The sequence below is a fragment of the Balaenoptera physalus genome (genome assembly GCF_965194825.1).
Source record: "Balaenoptera physalus genome assembly, chromosome: 7".
Classification (NCBI taxonomy): Eukaryota; Metazoa; Chordata; class Mammalia; order Artiodactyla; family Balaenopteridae; genus Balaenoptera; species Balaenoptera physalus.
Genome location: NC_138886.1, coordinates 27,421,854 through 27,443,873, shown reverse-complemented (window position 1 = coordinate 27,443,873; position 22,020 = coordinate 27,421,854). Strand labels below are relative to the sequence as shown.

The 22,020-nt window shown below is 36.5% G+C and overlaps 1 protein-coding gene across 7 annotated transcripts in view; it reads left to right on the top strand.

The window, feature by feature from the left end:
• The window catches only part of FSD1L (fibronectin type III and SPRY domain containing 1 like), a 70,011-nt gene that overhangs the window by 46,089 nt on the left and 1,902 nt on the right, over positions 1-22,020 (top strand). For 2 of the 7 annotated variants that reach the window (XM_082471208.1, XM_082471203.1), the window contains exons 8-13: positions 760-858; positions 5,264-5,393; positions 6,306-6,338; positions 10,935-11,035; positions 11,488-11,739; positions 17,445-17,533. In XM_082471208.1, the coding sequence (XP_082327334.1) occupies positions 760-858; positions 5,264-5,393; positions 6,306-6,338; positions 10,935-11,035; positions 11,488-11,739; positions 17,445-17,533 (704 nt within the window). Of the gene's footprint in view, positions 1-759; positions 859-5,263; positions 5,394-6,305; positions 6,339-10,934; positions 11,036-11,487; positions 11,962-17,444; positions 17,534-22,020 lie in introns of those variants that run through there. The other 5 variants (XR_014266182.1, XM_082471205.1, XM_082471204.1 and 2 more) reach the window with 5 other exon arrangements.

Sequence of the window (22,020 nt, the reverse complement as noted above, 5' to 3'; positions counted from 1 at the left end):
TCTTTAAAAACATATCTCCATGTATAGGGGACTTTGGGTATTTGAAATGGCCAAATGTTGCCTGAGTTGTTCAATATTTGTTTTATGTGAGCAGTAACATTACTAACGTTACCATTACTGAGCACTTACCATTTGTCAGGAGCTGGGCTGAAGTGTATTACACAGTACATCTCATTTAATCAGTACAATACATCTCATTTAGTCTTTACGGTGAAGAGGTTGGTTTTCTCTTTTCTATTTTAACAGATACAAAACTGTGGCTCCGTCAAGTTGTTGAAGGTCCCATAGCTAGTAATTTTTGGATTGAGATTTTAATCTAGACCTGACTGACTTCAAAGTTTTGCTATTAATCCTTATGCTTCACTTTCTCTTTAAATTCATTTTTCACGTATGAAACAATGTGTCATAAATATAAAAACTCTATAGTGTCTACTTTCCAGAAATTGAATATGTTATTTTAAACTGTAGTGTCTCTCCATGAATGAAACCTTACTTATAATGAGGCTTGAGAGTATCTTTTTATTGCTAGGTTTAAAAAGCCCAGTGATAAACTGTATAATTTATTTTGAAGAAAATAATAGATAAATCATGATTTCTCTTATTTCAGGCATTATCACCCTTTTAACATAAATTTGTACCCTTCCTGAGTGAAAAGATAGTTCCAGGAAGGGAAAAATGTCTGTTTGAAGGTTCATACTCATACTTTTGGAGTAGATTCCTTTATGTTTCATATCTGAAAGCCATTTTTCATTTTTTCAGGCCTAAAGTTTGATTCAAAGTATATGAATTTCAGAGTGCGGGCTTGTAACAAGGCTGTGGCTGGAGAGTATTCTGATCCAGTGACTCTAGAGACCAAAGGTAAGATCAGTAGCTACTTGTACAGCATGAAACAGGACTTGACATCAGTCATTATTCCAGACTTCGTGACAGGAAACGTTTCATGTATAGTTGCCTTCCTTTCCCACCTTGATCCCCCCCTTCCCCCCACCCACCCTGCAAAGGAATTCTCAACAGGAGGAATTTTAAGATGGGAAAATTAGGACTACAGTAGTGGTTTTCATTAGTTTTTCTTTTACCGTGGTTTCAGATGGGTAAAATAGACTGATGATGGTGTTATGTTCTCTCATGCATACTTACTTTACAAATTTCAGTCTAGTATAAATACATTCGCATGACTGAAGTTTTCCCAGAGTTTTCCCAGAGAATGGATTATGACTCAATAATGGGGAAGTACATATTCAGTTTAGTTCAGCTTCTTTTTGTATTCTAAAATCTTATTGTAGAAATTAACATTTATATATTTTATTAATGTTTACAAAGCTCACAAGTCTTCATTTGATCATTGAAACCATCTTGAGAGATCAGTAGAATAGGTATTATTGATATCCATTTTTCAGGTGAAGAAAGTGAAGTTAAAGTCTGTTCCTAGAACTAGCTTGGAAAGTTGTGAATAAGAATCGATTTACACGTTCTGTGCCAGCCCTTATTGTGGGCCTGGAATGTAAGTGCTTCTAGTCTCTGAGAACAGTTTGGATTTACTGTAGAATAACATATTTAAACACAGAAGATTTTTCAGGTATTTACCAATTTGAAGGCCACAGTGCTAGAGGTCTTTCCAGTTGTGAGGTGATAACTGACTCAGTTTACTTCCAGAATCAGATTCTACACATTGTTGTTAGATAGTTGGGCCTTAGAGTGTTCCACTGACCTCTGGTTCATACAGCATTTAAATAGGGTTTGAATGCCGGAAGTTTGATATGATTTGGAGGCTGATATAAAAATATCATATTAGAATAAAGCAAGATATGAGGTTCATAAGTTATTGACAAGACAAACTCAAAAGAATATGTTTGCATCAGAAAGGTTAAAAGAAACAAAACTAAGTCAAAATAATTTGGATTAGCAAATGTTTTTATTTGAGAACTACAGATAACTTAGCCAAGAAATGCAATAACTTAGAATTACTTGTTAACAAACTGAGATGATACTGTGGTTTCTTTAGAGATTTTTACCATTTCACAAATAGTCATATTTACAGGCAGATAATCCTTCCTACATAACTTGAACTGATTTTAGCCCTTGTCAGGTAAAATTGCGTTATTATTAATATCCTCCCTCAAGAATATTATATGTTTTTTATTTCTTTTGTTCCTTCTCATTTACTTTTTATGTTTAGTGACCAAACTTGGGCCTAAATGTGGTGAATTGTAGATTTCCATTCAAATTCCATAGATTCAGGAAAATGAATAACTGGCTTGAGATTTCCTTGGAGCTGGGCTGTCTGCTCCTGTTAGCAATGTCTAGATTTTACCAGTCAAATTCTTGGTTTTAGGGTTTGTAGGGAAAGACTAAGTTGATTCTAGTCCTTTTGAGCAGTTCTCTCTGCGGGGTAAACCCCCTGGGGTTGGGTTAGACTGATACTAAACGCTGCGGCCCACTGAATCTTCTGGGACCTTCTGGGAGACTCAGAGTAAAATTATCTTTTTTTTTTTTTTTGGAATTCCTTTATTTTTTAAAAATTTATTTATTTATTTATTTATTTTTGGCTGTGTTGGGTCTTCGTTTCTGTGTGAGGGCTTTCCCTAGTTGCGGCAAGCGGGGGCCACTCTTCATCACGGTGCACGGGCCTCTCACTATCACGGCCTCTCTTGTTGCAGAGCACAAGCTCCAGACGCACAGGCTCAGTAGTTGTGGCTCACGGGCCTAGTTGCTTCGCGGCATGTGGGATCTTCCTAGACCAGGGCTCGAACCCATGTCCCCTGCATTGGCAGGCAGATTCTCAACCACTGCACCACCAGGGAAGCTCTAAAATTATCTCTTAAGAAACTATGGGTCACAGGTTTTCTAGGGTTATTCCATACCACTGGAGTGGCCACTAATGACAACAGGAGCTCCAGAGAAAAGTCAGATTTTTAAAATGCTGTGTTAAACAGTTGTTTACTAAGTCTTTGACTTGTTGCAGCCCTTTTTGACCAACCAGTAGAAATAAGTATATGAGCAAAGAACTGGAGGGAAAGGGAGAGAGATGGAGATTTAATAGTTGAGGCCTACCAAAACTTCATATCCTGCCACTTGTGGTGCTTGGTGTGGAAAATAGTGAACATTGTTAATATCTGTCTCTCCAATTGTATGTAACTCTATTTCTTCTGTTACTGGAATTGTCAAAAGTGATGAATAATATTTCTTATGACCAGAATTTTTAAAGTACATTATCCCTTACTTCCTTGTAAAGGTAAATGATGTGATATTAATCACCAATTACTTTCTAGCCTCAAATGTTAGTGTCTATGATATAATTTTACAGTGCCTGGAAAGCAGCCACCAACACAAACTAAACACATGAAACATATCTGTGTCTGTGTTCTGATTTTTTTGGTACTTTGTTTTCACACTTTTAACGATATGGAAACTAATATCTGGCCATATTACAGGGCTTATATGAGAGACAGGACTAAAATTTGAGACCTCACTTTTGAGGCCAGTCTTTTATTTGCTTTTAAACTGCATGGTATTATCCCTCTTACCTTAGAGAGCCTCTATGATTTAGTTGAGGCCTCATAAAGGGACAGTGTCCAAAAAAGAAGAGATAAAAGGTTGCACCCCTGGGACTGGAACCCATGCTTTTCTGTTTGGGTGCTGTGGTATTTGATAAATCTGGTCTCAAGCGGCTTGGGGGTGATACCTGTTTTTTGCCACCCTTGACTCTACTCATCTCTCCATCATCAAACACAGGGAATAGCTTTAGGATTTGTTTCTTCCCTTAGGATTTTAACAGGCAACTGAGAGTGATGGCACATTAGAGTTATATCCAATTTTTCTTTCTCTCAAAAATGCAGATGGCCTCACATGTATTAACTAATAACTAATATAGAGGTTAACCCTGTTTTCTTAAGGCAGTTCATTCTTGGTAATACAGGGTCTCAGTTTTGCTTAATCCTAACTTTTTAGTAACCCACCTGTTGAGGAATTCTGTTTCCATTTTTACTGAAAAGCTGTATTATTTCGTCTTTCAGTAAGCTCTTATCTGTTTACATGCAGATTTTGAAAGCTATTAACTTTTTTGCAAATAGTATGACACTTTCTAAAAGTGGTTATGGTCAGTAGATTTGTATTTAGAATATTTAAAATACACTGAGCAATGGGTCAGATGCATAGGTAAAATTAAAGTGCTCTTTTCGAAACAGTAGAGTATGAAAGGATTCTTGATTCACTAGGTAAGCACTAGTTCTCTATATGAATATTTTGTTGTTTGATGATGTATATTTCACGGACACACTGAAACCTTAGCTAAATCACGTATTATCCTTAAGTGAAATGGGGTATTGTAAAGGAATATTTCTTCAGTGAGTACTTACCAGAAATTTCAACTTTTGGAGGGAAGTATAACTAATAAGCAGATTTATTGGTAACTATGTAGTAGATAATACCTTGCTTAAGACCCAGTTTCTAGGAATTGCATATTAAATAGGGGGAAATGTGCATTACTCAGCTGTGAATCAATACATTTCAACAATTAACCCTCAGTCAGTATCCAAAGGGAGAAGGTAATACTGTGTTACACTGATTTCCTAAATTAGCAGTTCTGAGTAAGTCTTGTGAATAGTAGATAGTTCCCCCGATACCAAATAATTTGAAAAGCATAGTTTTGTTTTGGATTTTTAAAATTTGATTTCATTTAAGTAGCCCCTCTCCCTAGTCTGTTCTTTGCCATGTATATCATCTTTAGCTCTATCAGATGGGTTAGTTCCCTTGTTCTGCCATCATGGCCTGTTTCTCTGTGCTTGCCTTATTTTGAAACTACTAAGAGTTTAAATATGAAATTATTAAGTGTTAGAGCATAAGAGAAAATGTGTGTGTGCCAGGCTCTGTAATTTTTTACACCACATCACTTTCTCCTCATCCTTAATTCTACCAGCTCCTCTTCCTATTTAGTCATAACAATCAGCTGATGGTCTAATAATAGGTAATTGAGTTTATTGATTCCAGCAGAAGGAATAGCAGAAAGACCAGTGGCCATGAAAGTACGTTGTATTTGGTTGGAGTACAGGATAGATATATAGAGGAGAATAATGGGAAATACAGTAAGAATTAGTAGATTACGGCTTTATCGTTGTAGACTTTAAATTTTAGGATTAGGAATTGGAACTTTATTCTCTATATACAGTGTTAAATCCATTGAGTAGGAAAACAATGTGATGATGGTTGTGCTTCAGAAACTAGAGATATGCTACATTTAAAAAAATTGAAATATTGTTTTGGTTAGCACTTAACTTCAGTTTGGATAACTCATCCTCCCATTTGAACCTGAGAGTTGAAGATACCTGTGTAGAGTGGGATCCTACTGGAGGAAAAGGTCAAGAAAGTAAAATTAAAGGAAAAGAGAACAAGGGCAGGTAAGCTAGTTTATTAAATCTATTATCTGAATAAAATGCTTGTAAATTGATTCTTACTTGACAATAACTTAAAATGAAATTCTTGGGAAGGGTAAGCTGGGGCGAAGTGAGAGAGTGGCATGGACATATATACACTACCAAATGTAAAATAGCTAGCTAGTGGGAAGCAGTCACATAGCACAGGGAGATCAGCTCGGTGCTTTGTGACCACCTAGAGGGGTGGGCTAGGGAGGGTGGGAGGGAGATGCAAGAGGGAGGAGATATGGGGATATATGTATATGTATAGCTGATTCACTTTGTTATAAAGCAGAAACTAACACACCACTGTAAAGCAATTATACTCCAATAAAGATGTTAAAAAAAAAGAGAAATTCTTATTAGTAACACCAAAGTGAAGAATATAATATTATCAGTACTTGAATTTGTCATTAACATTTTTCATTACTTTTTTTTAGTTTCTTTCCTAATCCTCTTCTTACTTACACCTTTTATTTCAGTATTCCATTTCTTTAAAGTTATATCTACAGCAGTTTGAACTGCTTAGAGAGAAATTCCTAGCAATAGTTCCTGAATTTTAGACTTATAGATCACCTGTCTTACCCGAAGGTCTGCAGTGAATGACAACTATTACCATGTACAGTCCCAGTGTCTGGCCCCTGATCAGCAGCCTTATGAACAAAGAGGAAGGCTTGGGACCTTTTGTTATTGTAGGACTTATTTAGATAGTCTCAAAGTATGGGGGCCTCTTTAAACAGAGAGAAATTTTGCTCAAACTAAAATAAGGTAATCACTGTGAGTTAAACAGTGAATCAAAAGAAATTCCTCAGCAGGCTTTTGATCTAATTTTATTATAAACTGTTAAATTTAAGTTGTAAAGCAGTCTCTTAACAGTTGCCTATTTTTATCTGACAGTGCCCATGTTACTTCACTGAAGAGACATACAAGGTGATGATCTATGTCTGTATAGTTCTAGGACTTAGTATATCTAGCTTGGCTGAATAACTTACATTTTTCTTTAACCAATAAGCAGAAGCCATTGCAGCAGCCTTCATAAGCTAAAATATTGGTCTGTGTAGACTGTCTGTATTGGTGGCTTATGTTTTGAATTTACAGCATTATAATGTGCTGTATATTATTTGGATTATGTTGTATACAATAACAAAACAATAAGCTCTGCTTTAAAGTCTTTCTTGAATTATTTTCCTTTATCTGATTTTTTCTGCATTTACTTATACTTGGCACCTTTCTTGTTGTGCTGTATTCAATATATCTAACATTACAGCTTTGCATTTATATATATTTGACATGAGGCAGGTTTGAAGTGTCCTATGTTTTATAATAATCATGCAGTTTCAGAAGCATCAAGGATAAAAATAAAGGTCATTACTGAAGTTATTAGGACAGTGCCAGAAAGATGAATCACTTCAAATTGCACAAGTAATAATGTGCTAATTTGAAGATACTCCATATCTTTCCCAGAAACAGAATGTGTTCTGTTTTCAAAATTATCTTTTCTTTTTTCTAGTTTATTTGCTTATTATTGGTGAAAATGATTTCATAGTTAGTGTATTATAAATTGTAAAGTGCTGCTGGATTTAATAGGATCAGTGAAGTTTCATTTGGTCATTTGGAGATTTTTAGACTACTTATATGTAGAATTTCATCATGTTATTTCTCTTTCTCTCTTCCCTCCTTTTAAGAGTATTTTATTATGTAGGCTACTTCTGGAATGTTATATACATTTATTCTTTCCATAAATATTTGTTCACTGCAGGATGTCAGCTGGATGTTTTGGAGTTTATAGGGATAAACACTGTCCCTGCCTTCAAGGAATTTGCCCTAACTTATGTAGATGAGATATATCTCTCTATATAAATAACAATAATACAAGATAGAGATTATGTGTAATAGTATGTGTGAATCAGGGAGTTTAGAGGAAGAAAGATTTCCTGCGCTGCCACATGTTGAAGTGGTCAGTTAGGACAATAAGCCAAACTGAAAGTAACAATCAAGACTTCATGCACTTACTGTGATAGTATAAGCAAGAGGCCACAAAGGAAAGGGTGTTAGCTCCCCCAGGGTTCCACTTTTCACAGCAGAATGGCTCAGGGTGAGGGTTAGGTAAATGAGAGCAGATGGCAGATGGTGAATATCTGAGGATCATCTCACTGGCCAGGAAGGCCCAAGCAAAAGGCTTCTCCTATTGTTTTATGGACCTGAGGCCAAGGAAATGAGAGAGGGGGAAAGGTTAGGAGTAGAAAAGTATTGAGACAGAGTGGAGAAAAGTGTCTTCAGACTGCTTCCTGACCCCTGCCCTCTTTAAGGAGGTCTCTGAAGAGGCAGCTGGAAAGGGTCTCAGCTGGGGGCCCCCTGCTGTAAGGGGGCCTCTGAATACAGGTGCCCAATCTAGGAATGCAGACATGCATATGAGCATGGGGTTGCAGGGGGTATTGCAACTGCTTCTAGAAACTGCAATGAACTAGCTCTGCACCAAGTCTGGGGTAGAGAAGGCAAGCATTTATAATTGCTTGTTGGGCCTGAAAGATCATACTAGGATTTTGGCCCGGAGCTGGACTCTTCAGAAAAGTTATTTAGCCTGGTAGGATCTGGGAAACCTTCATTAGTGAAATGGTATTTAGGTTGGTTCTCAAATAAGTGGAAGAATGTGTAGCGTTTGGACTTGCAGTGAGAGAAGGAGCAAGGAAAGGAAAAGGCACTGAAGCAGATTGCCTGAGTTTAAGGAACACTTGAGTGACTATATTTAGCTGGATAGTGCTCTCCAGAGGTGAGAAGGCTGGAAAAGCAGAGTGGGCCCAAATCAAGAAGAACCTGAAAAGCCAAGCTAAGTCGTTTGTAGGCAGTAAGAAAGTGCTTGAAGATTTTAAAGTAGGAGAATCAGTTAGGTTTATCTCGTAACAGTGAACAAATGAATTGGGTAGCAGAGAGATCATCTGGGAAGCTGGTAAAACAATCCAGAGTAGAGGTAACAAAGAGCCTTAATTCAGATGGTTGAGTGACTGAGGTGTCTTTAAAGGATGGGATCATGTTTGCTTTAAGACAGGGGGTCCCCAAGCCCCGGGCCTGGCCGTGACCTATAACGGTCGTCCTGGGAGGGGGGGCGCACAGCAGGAGGTGAGCGGCAGGTGAACAAGCGAAGCTTCATCTGCAGCTCCCCATCGCTCCCCGTTGCTCGCCTTACCACCTGAACCATCCCGCCCCCGGTCCATGGAAAAACTGTCTTCCACGAAACAGGTCCCTGATGCCAAAAAGGTTGGGGACCGCCGCTTTAAGACAATAACAGCTGTTGTACTTCTTGCAAAAAGGTACTTAGGGTTGGAAGTCTAGAATGCTGCAAAGGAAGACATCTCCTTATTTAATTTTTCTCTGAAATTTAAGCTGCCATTCTTAGTAGTTACATCTGTTTTTCTTTTTGCCATGCTTTCCCTTTATTTCTTTACTACTGGTAAGTTATAAATTTTTTTTTGTTTTATGAATGCAGTGATTTGATATAATTGAAATGTTATTTTTTTAAACATCTTTGGGATTTGATCTATTTTGAGTTTTGGGGAGTTAGTGAGAGGCCTTAATATTGTCCAGTTTACCGTATCATATAATTTGATAAAGGGAGGTCAGGTTGCATCTTGTCCATTTTAGTAGAAGAAGTGCTTTATAATACTTGATATTATCCTGTGCCTGGATTTGGGTAATTGCTATTTTTCTTTTTAAGAAGAAAAGATACAGAACAAAAATATTGGGTTGGCCAAAAATTTCTTTCAGTATTTAAGTAAAAATAAAATACCTATTTTTCATTTTCGCCCGGAACTTTATTGAACAATGTATTCACCATTTTGTTCCACTACCTTCTGCCATTTTTCAGGCAATGTCATAATTCCATCTTCCCAAAACTTTTATCTTTTTGCGCAAAGAACTGTTCCAGGTGCCTTTTACAGTCTTCCAGGGAATTGACATTTTTTCCATTAAGAGAATTTTGTAAAGACCGAAATAAATGGAAATCCAAAGGTGCAACGTCTGGTGAATACGGCGGATGAATCAGAACTTCCCAGCCAAACTGTAACAGTTTTTGCCTGGTCATCAATGAAACATGAGGTCTTGCGTTATCCTTATGGAAGATTATGCGTTTTCTGTTGACTAATTCCAGACGATTTTCATCGAGTGCTGCTTTCAGTTGGTCTAACTGGGAGCAGTACTTGTCGGAATTAATTGTTTGGTTTTCTGGAAGGAGCTCATCATAGAGAACTCTCTTCCAATCCCACCATATACACAACATCACCCTCTTTGGATGAAGACTGGCCTGTGGTGTGGTTGGTGGTGGTTCATTTCACTTGCCCCATGATCTCTTCCATTCCACATTATTGAACAGTATCCACTTTTCATCGCCCATCACAATTTGTTTTAAAAATGAAACGTTATCATTACGTTTCAGTAGAGAATCGCACGCAGAAATATGGTCAAGAAGGTTTTTTCACTTAACTTATGTGGAACCCAAACATCAAAGCGATTAACATAACCGAGCTCATGCAAATGATTTTCAGTGCTTGATTTGGATATTTTGAGTATGTCGTCTACCTCCCATGTTGTTGATTGTTCTCAGTTAATGTTTCAATTTGATTGCTATCAACTTCAACTGGCCTACCCAACCGTGGCACATTATCCAGTGAGAAATCTCCAGCACGAAACTTTGCAAACCACTTTTGACACATTTGATCAGTCACAGCACCTTCACCATACACTGCACAAATCTTTTTTTGCATTTCAGTTGTGTTTTTATCTTTCTTGAAATAATAAAGTATAACATGCTGAAAATGTTGCTTTTTTTCTTCCATCTTCAGTATTAAAATGACTACACAAAAATTCACTGATTTTGATAAGTTTTTTTTTAAATGCACACTGATATGATAGCTATCACAATACAGTCTAACAAAACTGTTTCGAATGAAGTTAAAGACAGCTAAGTGCTAGTAGAGCCATCTTACAGAAAAAAGCTGCACGAACCTTTTGGCCAACCCAATACCTACTGCTTATAAAAAAGGTTATTTAGTTTTGATTATAATAAGTCTTAAAAAGAAAAATAGCAATTACCCAAATCCATGCACAGGATAATAACAAATATTATAAAGCATTTCTCCTACCAAAATAAGACTTGCTTTTCATTTAAATTTAACTGCAAGAAATGTAAGCTATAATCCATTATCTTTCTTGAGTTCTTTTTTTTTCCCTTGAGTTCTTTTTTTCCCTTTTTGTATTGTCTCATATTTCAACTGTATGTTCTTTGTACAAGCCTTGCTCAGTCTGCATGGTATTAGTGTTTTTAGCATGCTTTATGTTGATGACTTCTTACATTTAAGTGTTATAATTGACAAATCTGTTTAATAATAAATAATTCAGATAAAATTAAATGTTGCTATTTGTGCAGCATGATTAGAAATCTTTAGAAAGGTTCATTTCTTGATTTGTAATTTTAGTTTGTGAAACATGTGCAACATAGAATATTTGTTTTTCTTTTTGTTCCTGTTTATCTAGAAGTGGTACACCATCCCCTAAACGGACATCCACAGGCTCCAGGCCACCAGCAGTAAGAGGCAGCAGAGATCGTTTTACTGGGGAATCATATACAGTGCTGGGTAGGATAAACATAATAGTTCCTCATTATCTCAGATTAAAGGCATCATAGTCACATTGGTGGACTTTCCACTCAGTGGTGGAGTGGCTGCCTATGTATTGAATGAATCGTTGCCAAAGTTTCTCCCTCTTGAAGCTTAATTACTTTGGTGGGTTTTCAAATTGTCTTTTTATTGATATGTTTTAAATTCTGCTTCAGTTTACACAGTGCTCCACATTTATAACTCTTGAGGGGATAGTAAGGAAGAGAAGTTCTGAAGCCTTTTATATTCAGAAAAATTAGCAGTAAATGTACAAGTCATTATAGCAGATACTCTGCATTTAGTGTCTGTGTGTTAGCATGATTTTTCTCCTGAATCAGATATTTTGTGCCACTTTGTGGGACAACATATAGATAAAACTGTGACTCATAAGGAAGAGGTAAGAGTCAAATTTACCTTCTGATCTTTTGTAGGAGACACTGCTATTGAAAGTGGACAACATTATTGGGAGGTCAAGGCCCAGAAGGATTGTAAATCCTACAGTGTGGGAGTAGCATACAAGACTTTGGGGAAATTTGACCAATTAGGAAAGACAAACACTAGTTGGTGTATCCATGTCAACAACTGGCTACAAAACACATTTGCAGCAAAGCATAATAATAAAGTCAAAGCCTTGGATGTTACTGTTCCTGAAAGAATAGGTGTATTTTGTGATTTTGATGGGGGTAAGTTTACTGATTTTCTCCTAAGTTATTTCGTCATCGTTGCTTGTATTTCATTACTTTTCATTAGTAATCATCTCTACAGAATTTCCGTAAGTATTGTGGTAAGGGTATTTTGACCTTCTAGGATTTGATCACAAACATAATTTCAGCCCTGTAATTGACTGAAAGGGCACGCGATGTCTGCTTGCAGGCCTGCAAAAGCACTCATCTATAATATACTAAGTAAGTCTGAAAAAAATATTTTGCTAATTTTAGTCTTGAGCCTTAAAATTTCTTATGCCCGTTTTAATTCCTCCTTTACCTTGTTTTATTACTTGTTAAGAGTGGTAGAGTCAGATTTTTTGAGTTGGAGTAGACCTTAGAAATTACCCAATCCATTTGCCACATAGTGTAAAATCCTTATTACATTATATCTGCAAGTAGTTGCCACTCCTATGCTTGAACTTTTCTATGTGAAGCTAATTGTCTTAGAAGGCAGCCTGTTTCGCTATAGGATAACACTTGGTTAGAAGGTTTTTCTTAAATCAACTCACTTTGTCTTCTCAGTAACTTCTGAGACTTTTGCTCTTAAATTTTGTCATCTGAAGAAACACAGAATTATGTTCCCTAATTCATACTTACATTACAGTAAGTCCCCTACATATGAACCTTCAAGTTGTGAACTCTCAAAGATGTGAATGTGCGTTCGCATGTCCAATCATGTAAGTTCAAGTGTCTAGCGTACATTGTCACGTGTATACGTCCTCTACAAGTGGTTGTGCTTTTGTGTACTCTACTGTACAGTACTGTATAGGGTACAGTAGTACAGTATCTTTATTTCAAGCCCAGGATGTCAGGAAGCAAGCCTAAAAGCAGCGGTGATGTAGCTGGTGCTACTAAGAAGAGCCAAGTGATAAGGATGGAAACAAAAGTGAAAATAATTGAGAGAGTGGAGCAAGGTGAAAAGATGGTAGACATCGCTCATTCTTATAACACGAATCGTTCAACCATCAGCACAGTTCTAAAGAACAAGGACAAGATCGGACATGTGAAGTCTGCTGTGCCGAAGATGTCGACAATAATATCGAAGAAGCGTGGAAAAGTGATGGAGGAGATGGAGAAACTTCTCAGTGTGCGGATGCAGGATCAGCATCAGCGTCGAGTCCCGCTCAGCTTAATGCTGATTCAAGAAAAAGCTAAAAGCCATCATGAAGACTTGAAGAAGAAACATGGCGAAGAATCAGAGGGCACACCTTTTAATGCCAGCCGTGGCTGGTTTCATTGGTTCAAGGCTAGCGCCAACCTTCACAACATAGAAGTAAGTGGCGAGGCAGTGAGTGCAGATATGGTAGCTGCTCGGGAATTTTCTGAAACGCTTCGAGAAATTGTTGATGAAGGCGTGTATTTACCCAAGCAGGTTTTTTAATGTGGATGAGACAGGACTGTACTGGAAGAGGATGCCAGACTGAAGTTACATCAGTAAGGAGGAAAAGGTGATATCAGGCTGTAAAGCAGCAAAGAATAGGCCAACTCTGTTGTTTGGAGGCAATGCTTCCGGCGATATGAAGCTGAAGCCTCTCTTAGTTTTATCATTGAGAGAACCCAAGAACCCTTAAACACATAGCCAAGGGCTCTCTTCCCATTTTGTGGAAGAGTAACCCCAAAGCCTGAGTTACACAGACCATTTTCCAGGACTGGTTTTCCCACCACTTTATCCCGGAGGGAGAGAAATATTGCTTGGCGAAGGACATCCCATTCAACATTCTTTTGCCGCTTGACAGTGCTCTGGGCCACCCCCTATTCATGGACAACTTTCATCCCAACCTCAAAGTAGTGCATCTGCCACCAAATACTATGTTGTTCATCCAACCTATGGACCAGGGAGTTATACCAACGTTCAAGAAATATTATTTACATCACACTTTTCATCAGGCAGTAAAGGCAAGTGATGGATCAGGGACAACCTTGCAGCAATTTTGGAAGGACTGTAACATCTACAAGGTCATAAAAAATACGGACTTTGTTTGGCCGTCACCATGAATGAGGTTTGGAAGAACCTTTGCCCACAGTGTGTTCACGATTTTCATGGATTTGAGAAGGTGGATGAGGAGTCCAAAGAGGTCTTCAGCAACTTAGTGACCCTCAGCGAGTAGCTGGAGCTAGATCTGCAAGAGGACGACTTCATTGAATTCCTTGCTGTGCAACATGAGGAGCTTACTAATGAAGACCTGATGGAATTGGAGGCCCAGAGAAAGGATGAAGAGACAAGAGGAAGAAGAAGTAACTGAAGAACTGAAGAGATTCATGACGCAGGAAGTGGCAAGGGGATTTTCTTTATTCGAGGAGGCACTGTTAGTTTTTGAGTCACAGGACCGGAATGTAGAACGGTATACAAAGGTTGCAGCAGCCATTCAGAATGCAATCCAGTGCTACCGTGTCATCTATAACAAGAAAAAAAGAGCTACTACCCAGACATCACTGGATTGTTTTTTCAAGAGGGTAGATAGAATTGAATCCAGCAAGGAACCAGGACCTGTGCCATCAACGTCAGGCCTGAGTGAAATTGCAGCTTGCCCTCCATCTCCTATTGCTGACGATCCTTCAGCTCTGCCATCTCCCACCTCCTCTCCCTCTTCCAGTCAGTAACTCTTCTTGCCTGTTCACTTGATGCCACCCCTGTATGCCAGCTGTTGTACTGTACAACTGTACTTTTCAAGGTACTGTACTGTAAGATTTTAAATGTTTTCTTTATTTTTGTGTTTGTTTTTTATGTATTATTTGTGTGAAAAGTATTACAAACCTGTTACAGTACAGTATTATATAGCCAATTGTGTTAGTTTGGTACCTAGGCTAATTTTGTTGGACTTAGGAACAAATTGGACTTATGAATGCACTCTCAGAATGGAACTCATTTGTATGTAGGGGACTTACTGTATAATCCTTATTTGTTTAAAAACTACTAACATTGCTTCTCTTGCCCTGTTTTTCCAGACTGTACATTCCCTATACCATTAGCTGTTCCTTTTATAATTTAATTTTTCCAAACCCTTATTATCTCCTATGGTTGTATGCTATGTCTATATATATTTTAAAGATTGGTTCTCAAAGTAGAACACACAACTTCTGACCATCATAGGTTAGTGATTTGGCAGCATAATTTCTAGTAATATGACTTAACAGCACTGTAGCTCAATATTGAGCTTGTAGCCACCTAATCCACTAGATCTTTTTCCATGGAGTTCTGTCAGATTATCTTTTTTCTCTGATATTGTCAGTATAGGGGTGTTTTTTTGTTGTTTATAACTCAAATGAAGAATATTATATTTGTCCTTAAGTTTCATCTTAATAGATTTGGCCAATCTTTCCCTCCTGTTAAGATCATCTAAAAATTAACTTGGTGGGTTTTTTTTTTTGCAAAATTTCTTTAAGCTTTTTGAGTTAGGTATTTGATAAGTATCTTCTCTACTGTCATCTAAATATTTATAAAACTTTTGAAGATGAGGTACTGTTGAACTAGGGAACAAAAGTAATTCCCTAAACGCTTCTCTCCAAGTTGACACTTAGAGCTAATAAAACCAAATTTTACCGTTTTAGTTAACATTGTGTCCAGATGATTCCATGAGGCATCAACCTGGTTACTCAAACAAAAAAGTAAACAAATTGATTTTGGTTTGATTTATTTTTAGTGATAGTGATGACATGTCAGTTTTGCTGCATCTTTTTTATTTACTCCTTTTGAATCAGATAAATATTTTCCTCAGGATAACTAGTAAATTTATTGGCATACATTTTTTTTTTCTTTTTCAACTACCAAGATAGCGTTTGCTTATCTTCTCTTTTCCCATACTTGGTGGTTCCTTAAAGATAGTAGTAAGAAGTATAATTGTTAACCTAGAGCATAGGGTATAGGAAGAAATTGTAATGTAGGATGGGATCAGATTCTGAGGGCCTTGAAAAATAATAATAGGCTAGTCTTTTTTTAGTAGTTGGTGGGGGGGCTTCTGTTCATTTTAGAAAACTGTAGTCATATGATTGTAATATAGTTTTAGAAATATTAGAGAGTAAATGGTTAAATGTGGAAGAGACTGCAAACACTGATAGGGGAAGACTTTTCAAGGAGGTGGTCTTTAAGCAATATAGACAGGACCATGTCTGTTTTGTTAAGTATTATGTCCTTATTGCTTGGCAGGTGCTTCACATAGTGAGCCCTTAATAAGTATTTGTTGAGTGATTAGTGGTAAGAGGGATCTGAGCAGTGAGGAATCAAGAAGAATGAATTTGATGGTGTGAAAGTAGAATTCATAGGACTTGATAACTAAATATGGATTGGAGGGAGAGACAAAGAAGAACTGAAGATGACTGAGGTTCCATCCAGTGTGACCAAGAGGGTGATAGTATCATCAACAGGATAGGGAGCATAGAGTCCTGGGGAAAGATGAGATGCCAGCAGGACAGCCATGTGGCATTATTTAGTTGAAGCTAAATATTAGAGATGGCATCACAGAATGGCCACTTAATATTGCACAGGACAGTTAAGCATTATTGCTCTGCTGTGTACTAACTTTGTGACTATATATAGGTTGCTTGATATTTTGAGGTAATGTGTATAAATCACCCAGTTCTTTAATAGTAGGCATAGATATTAGTTTCTTTTCTCTTCTTCTCTGTTTAGTGGCAGCAGTGGGAGCACTGTAGAGAGAAAGAGCCTGGACAAGCATCTACATTTATTTTTTTTTAATTAACATGACTATTTTGATAGCATCACTAAGAGTTCCCACTAATAGAAATAGTTGTCCATATTACATGTTGGGTATGGATTTAAGCTCCTTTTGCATATTGTTCTCACTTAATCCTTATAACTATCCTAAAAGGTCAGAATTATTCATCTCATGTGACAAATGAGGAAACTGAGGCTCGGAGAGGTTAAGTGAGAAGCATCTAGAAAGATGGGTTTGAAAGAGCAATGAGGTGATCTGTTTCCTCCCTGGGAGTCTACCCACTGTTGATGCCCCTGTTTCTGGCTTTAAGCATCTACATTTAGAATAGGAGAAAAAGAGACAGAAGATATCCTCAGGATTAGGAAACAAACCAAGAGAATAGTCATGAGAGAAGAGTTTGAAGAAGTGATAACAGTTGTGAGGATGCCATCAGGTTGGACAGTTAGGGGATCAGAAAGAGTGATTAGTTGCATGATCATTGTTGAAAGACGGACTGTGAGGAGATTTTAAAAATTAACAAAGCTGAAGCAGTGATAACTATACCATGATTTCAGAAACTCAGGTATAAGCATGGCTTCAAGTAGTTAGAAGACAAAGTTTCATAGAGTAAACCTTTAAATGGTGATAGGATTTGGGTGGAAAGACTGATTATATAATAAAAATGAGGAAGAAATAACCATGGCTTTTACTGGGCTAAGGAAGCCATTTGTTAAATAATGATAAAATAAATAGTCTATAGTTGAGTAAGTAGAATAGTGCCAGATTATGCAAGCACTATGGAGATCTTGAAAACCAGGGAAAGAAAACTGGATTTGGGCTTTTTCTTAAGCATGTTTACTACTGATTTGCAAGTGAGAATTACTAAGTCCAGTCCTCATAGTGACAAAAAAATTAATGCCAAAATGTACATTTGGTTATTACTTTTATGCATGATTTTATGTTAGACTTAATTAGATATTATAAGTTTTTTCAATAATAAATCAGACTTTTTTTTCTCCTTCCTTTTAGGTCAACTTTCTTTCTATGATGCAAACTCAAAACAGTTGTTGTATTCCTTTAAGACAAAATTTACTCAGCCAGTACTACCTGGTTTCATGGTTAGTACGTAATTTATATTTTATTTGGTTTGGCAACTTTAAGGAGAACAATCTATGCTGTATATTTGGGGAAGCACAATATCTTATTTTTTCTTTATATTCCTCTGCCTTTCCCCAGTCCACCTCTCCCAAATCTGTGTTTGTCTGTATATTTTTGGTATATTTTATTGCAATAAGTGTTAAGACACAAAAGTCTGCAAATCATAAGCGTGTAGTTTGATCCACATTCATAGGACCGCACTCATTTTTGTAACCAGCATCTAGGTTAAGAAATGGAGCATTGTGCCCATTTCCAGCCCCTAATGGCCCTCCTCCAAAGTGGTTACTGTCTTGAGTTTTAATACCATAAATTCATTTGCCTTCTTTTCAGCTTTGTATAAATGGAATCATACAGTATCTTTTTGGCTCAATATTATGTTTGTGAGATTTATCCATGTTTTTCTGTGTGGTGGTAGTTCACGTAGTTTTCTATTGTATGTATATGTATAGTTTTCCATTATATGACGATACCATAATTTATTTACCCATTCTAATTTAGTTGGATACTTGGGTGGTTTCCCATTGGAGACATTTACAAATAAAACTTCTATAAATATTCTTGTTAATGTCTTTTGGTAGATATGTATATGTATTTCCAATGGGTATATAATTAGGATTGAGGTTGCTAGATCATATGGAATGTGTGTAACCAACTGTAGTAGAGTTTTCCAAAGACGTTGGTTATACTAATTTACCACCAGCAGTATATGAGAGTTTGAATTCCTCCACATCTTTATCAACACTTGGTATTGTCTTTTTAAAAATTTTTGTCCTTCTAATGGGTGTGATACATTACATTGTGGTTTTCATGTGCATTTCCTTGGTGATTAGTGCTGTTGAACACCTTTTAATATGTTTATTGACTGTTTGGATATATTCTTTTGTGAAATGCTTGCTCAAGTCTTTTGCCTGTATTTCTGTTGGGTTTTCTTCCTCTTTTTTATTGATTGTTTTGGAGTTATATCTGGCAAAAGACTCAAGACTATAGAAATATGTATTGCAGTTATCTTTTCCACTCTGGCTTTCCTTTCCCCTCTCTTATTGGTGTCTTTTGATGAACAAAAGTTGTTAATTTTAATGTTGCTCAGTTTATCAGTTTTTTCATTTATGGTTAGCACTTTTTGTGTTCAGTCTAAAAAATTTGTATTCACTCCCAAGGTCATGAAAATACTGTGCTTTCTTCTAAAAGCAAAATATTCCTTATACATTTAGACATAGACTGCATTTACAATGCAAGTATAATATAGAAATGATATGTTTGGTATGATGTTAGGGTTGAAATATATTCTTTAATTCCATATGGATAGCTGCTTATTCCAGGACCATTTACTGAGATCATCCTTTTTCCACTGCAGTACAATCTTTGTAAAATATTAGATGACTATCTATGTGTGGTAGACTGAGTATATGTATGTCTATATACACGTATATAATTTCAGGACCACTCAATTTCAGAAAAAGTCATGATTCTCCACACAAAATGAAACTTGGTTTTGAATTTATATTTTTATTAAGGAAATATTACTGCTTCTCCTAATTCCTTTATCTGTTGCATTTCCCTATAAGATTAGGCCACTGTGGGGAGTTCTGCAATCCAGTTAAGATCATCATTATTCTGGCTAGAAGTTTCCTTAATTTGGGGGCTGCTTCTGCAGATCAGGATGGTATATTTCCATTGCAGACTTGGTGGAGTGTTTATGTGTGTGTTCTTCCACAATCACCCCCAACTGTAACTCCTAAACTGTAAGGATAAAGTATTCAGGTTATATGTGGGTTTAAAATACAGTACTTTTAAATCTCACAATTGATAATGATTATTTACCCTAGATACCCTAAAGTCATAAAATAAGTTTAAAAGACTGCTAATAACCAAGACTCCTAGATTTCCCTTAAAAAGTAAAAATGATTAGTGAATAAAGTTATTGTTTGTAGTACAATACTTAGGGATATTGGAAAGGTTATTTTCTTTTTAACGTCTGCATATGATTTATTTTTGGCTGTTTTTCCAAATTGGTCACTCAAGGACAATATTTTTACCATGTGGAATTCAAAGTTATTTTTCCCCTAAGTCTCAGATATGCTTTTTAAAAGGGTAGATTTCATGTTTAATTTGAGTCTATCTCAGGAAAGTACGTAGTGAGTTTATTCGTTGTTTTTTCATTCCAAATGATGAAACTATAATTACATTAGTGAATGTCATAAGATGCTTTTTTCATGTGCTTATTTGCCATTTGTATAATTTCTTTGGTGAAGTATCTTAAAATCTTTTGCTCATTTTTTAAAATTGGGTTACTTGTTTTCTTATTAGTGAGTTTTAAGATATCTTTATGTATTCTGGATAAATCCTTTATCAAATAAATGTTTTGCAAATATTTTCTCCCAGTCTCTGATTTTTTTCCATTTTCTTGACATTTCAAAGAGAAGTTTTTCATTTTGATTAAGTCTAGTTTATCGATTTTTTTCCTTTTATGGATCATGCTTTGCTCAACTCAGGGCCACAAAGATATTTTCTTTTGTTTTCTCCTTGTAGTTTTATAATTTTAGGTTTTACATTTAGGTCTGGGATCCATTTTGAGTTAACTTTTATATATGGTATAGAGTATGGTTTGAGATCTATTTTTTTTAACATCTTCATTGGAGTATAATTGCTTTACAATGGTGTGTTAGTTTCTGCTGTATAACAAAGTGAATCGGCTATACCTATACATATATCCCCATATCTCCTCCCTCTTGTGTCTCCCTCCCACTCTCCCTATCCCTTTCATATGCCCACATGTTCCAGTGCCACTTACTGAAAAAGACTAACCTTTCTCCATTGATTTTCCCTTCCACCTTTGTGCTAGATATTTTGAGTAAATATATTTTTAAATCAAATAATTTTCAGTAAAGAAGATAGTAGTTTTGTAATCAGTTGCTTTTGTATTTTTTAATTTATTTTTTATTGAAGTATAGTTGATTTACAATGTTGTATTAATTTCTGCGGTACAGCAAAATGAGTCAGGTATACACATATATACATTCTTTTTTGGTTTTGCCACACAGCTTGCGGGATCTTAGTTCACCAACCAGGGATTGAGCCCAGGCCTCAGCAGTGAAAGTGCCAAATCCTAACCATTGGACTGCCAGGGAATTCCCCTATACATTCTTTTTTATATTATTTTCCATTATGGCTTATCCCAGGATATTGAATATAGTTCCCTGTGCTGTACAGTAGGATCTTGTTGTTTATCTATTCTATATATAATAGTTTGCATCTACTAACCCAAAACTCCCAGTCCATCCCTCCCCTACCCCCATCCCTCAGACATAAAGAACAGCAACCACAAGTCTGTTCTTTATGTCTGTGAGTCTGTTCCTGTTTCGTAGATAGGTTCATTTGTGCCATATTGTTTTTTTGTTTTTTGGCCATGCCACGTGGCATGCGGGATCTTAGTTCCCCGACCAGGGATCGAACCCATGCCCCCTGCACTGGAAGCACAGAGTCCTAACCACTGGACCGCCAGGGAAGTCCCATGTTTTTGTATTGTTTTGTATTTTAAGAGTTATCATTACCGTCTGTCATTAATATTTTAGAATGTTAATTATATAGTTATACATTTCACAGGTCAGCAAACTCTTTGTAACTATACTATACTCAGTAAATATTGAATACTTTAGGATATAGTTGAAGTTGGGAATACTTAAAAAATTTCTAGACTCTCCCTCAATTTATGCTTATGTCTGCTACATAAATGGTAGTTGATGATAGTTTAAATGATTCATATTTTCACATTTTAATTCTCTTGACTCTATTGCAAATAAGTTATAGTTTACTTTACTGAATGACAGCTGCTCTGTTCACAAGTGAAGCAGTTTTATCTTTCATAAACTCATTCACATTTATGATAATAGAATATGGCAAGTGTATCTGGATATTGCCATTTGCATTTTTCTCTGACAACCTTAAAGAATTATAAAAGAGTTCTTATTGTTAACAAGCTAGGGAAGAAACTCATGGAATTACTCTGTTAACAGAGGGGTGTTAGATTCCTATAGTGTCAGGCCACACCTCGTTATCAAAATCTAAAGCAGTAACTGGGGTAAAGAAGTTGACTCTTTGTGCACTTCTCTTGGTTGTGAACATTAGCATCAATAATGATAATGTCTTTTGCCTAGATTAATCCAATTTAGTCTCTAAATTTCTACAGCCCTTACTTCCCTTTCTTGTGTGCAGCTCCAGTGGGTTCTGCTGTCATAAAGACTTCCTTTGGTCTCTTGGAAAGTCTAAAAGACTTCTTTGGTTCTAGAAGACTCTTGAGTTAGCCTTTCCACTTCCCCTCAGTTCACGTACGAAAGTTATCAGTTTGGAATTTGATGATGTTCACTTATGTGGCATTTTGCCTTTCAAATGGAAATATAAGGATCATTTAAGTTTTCATTTGATTTGAAATCTGACTGAAGCTTTGTTT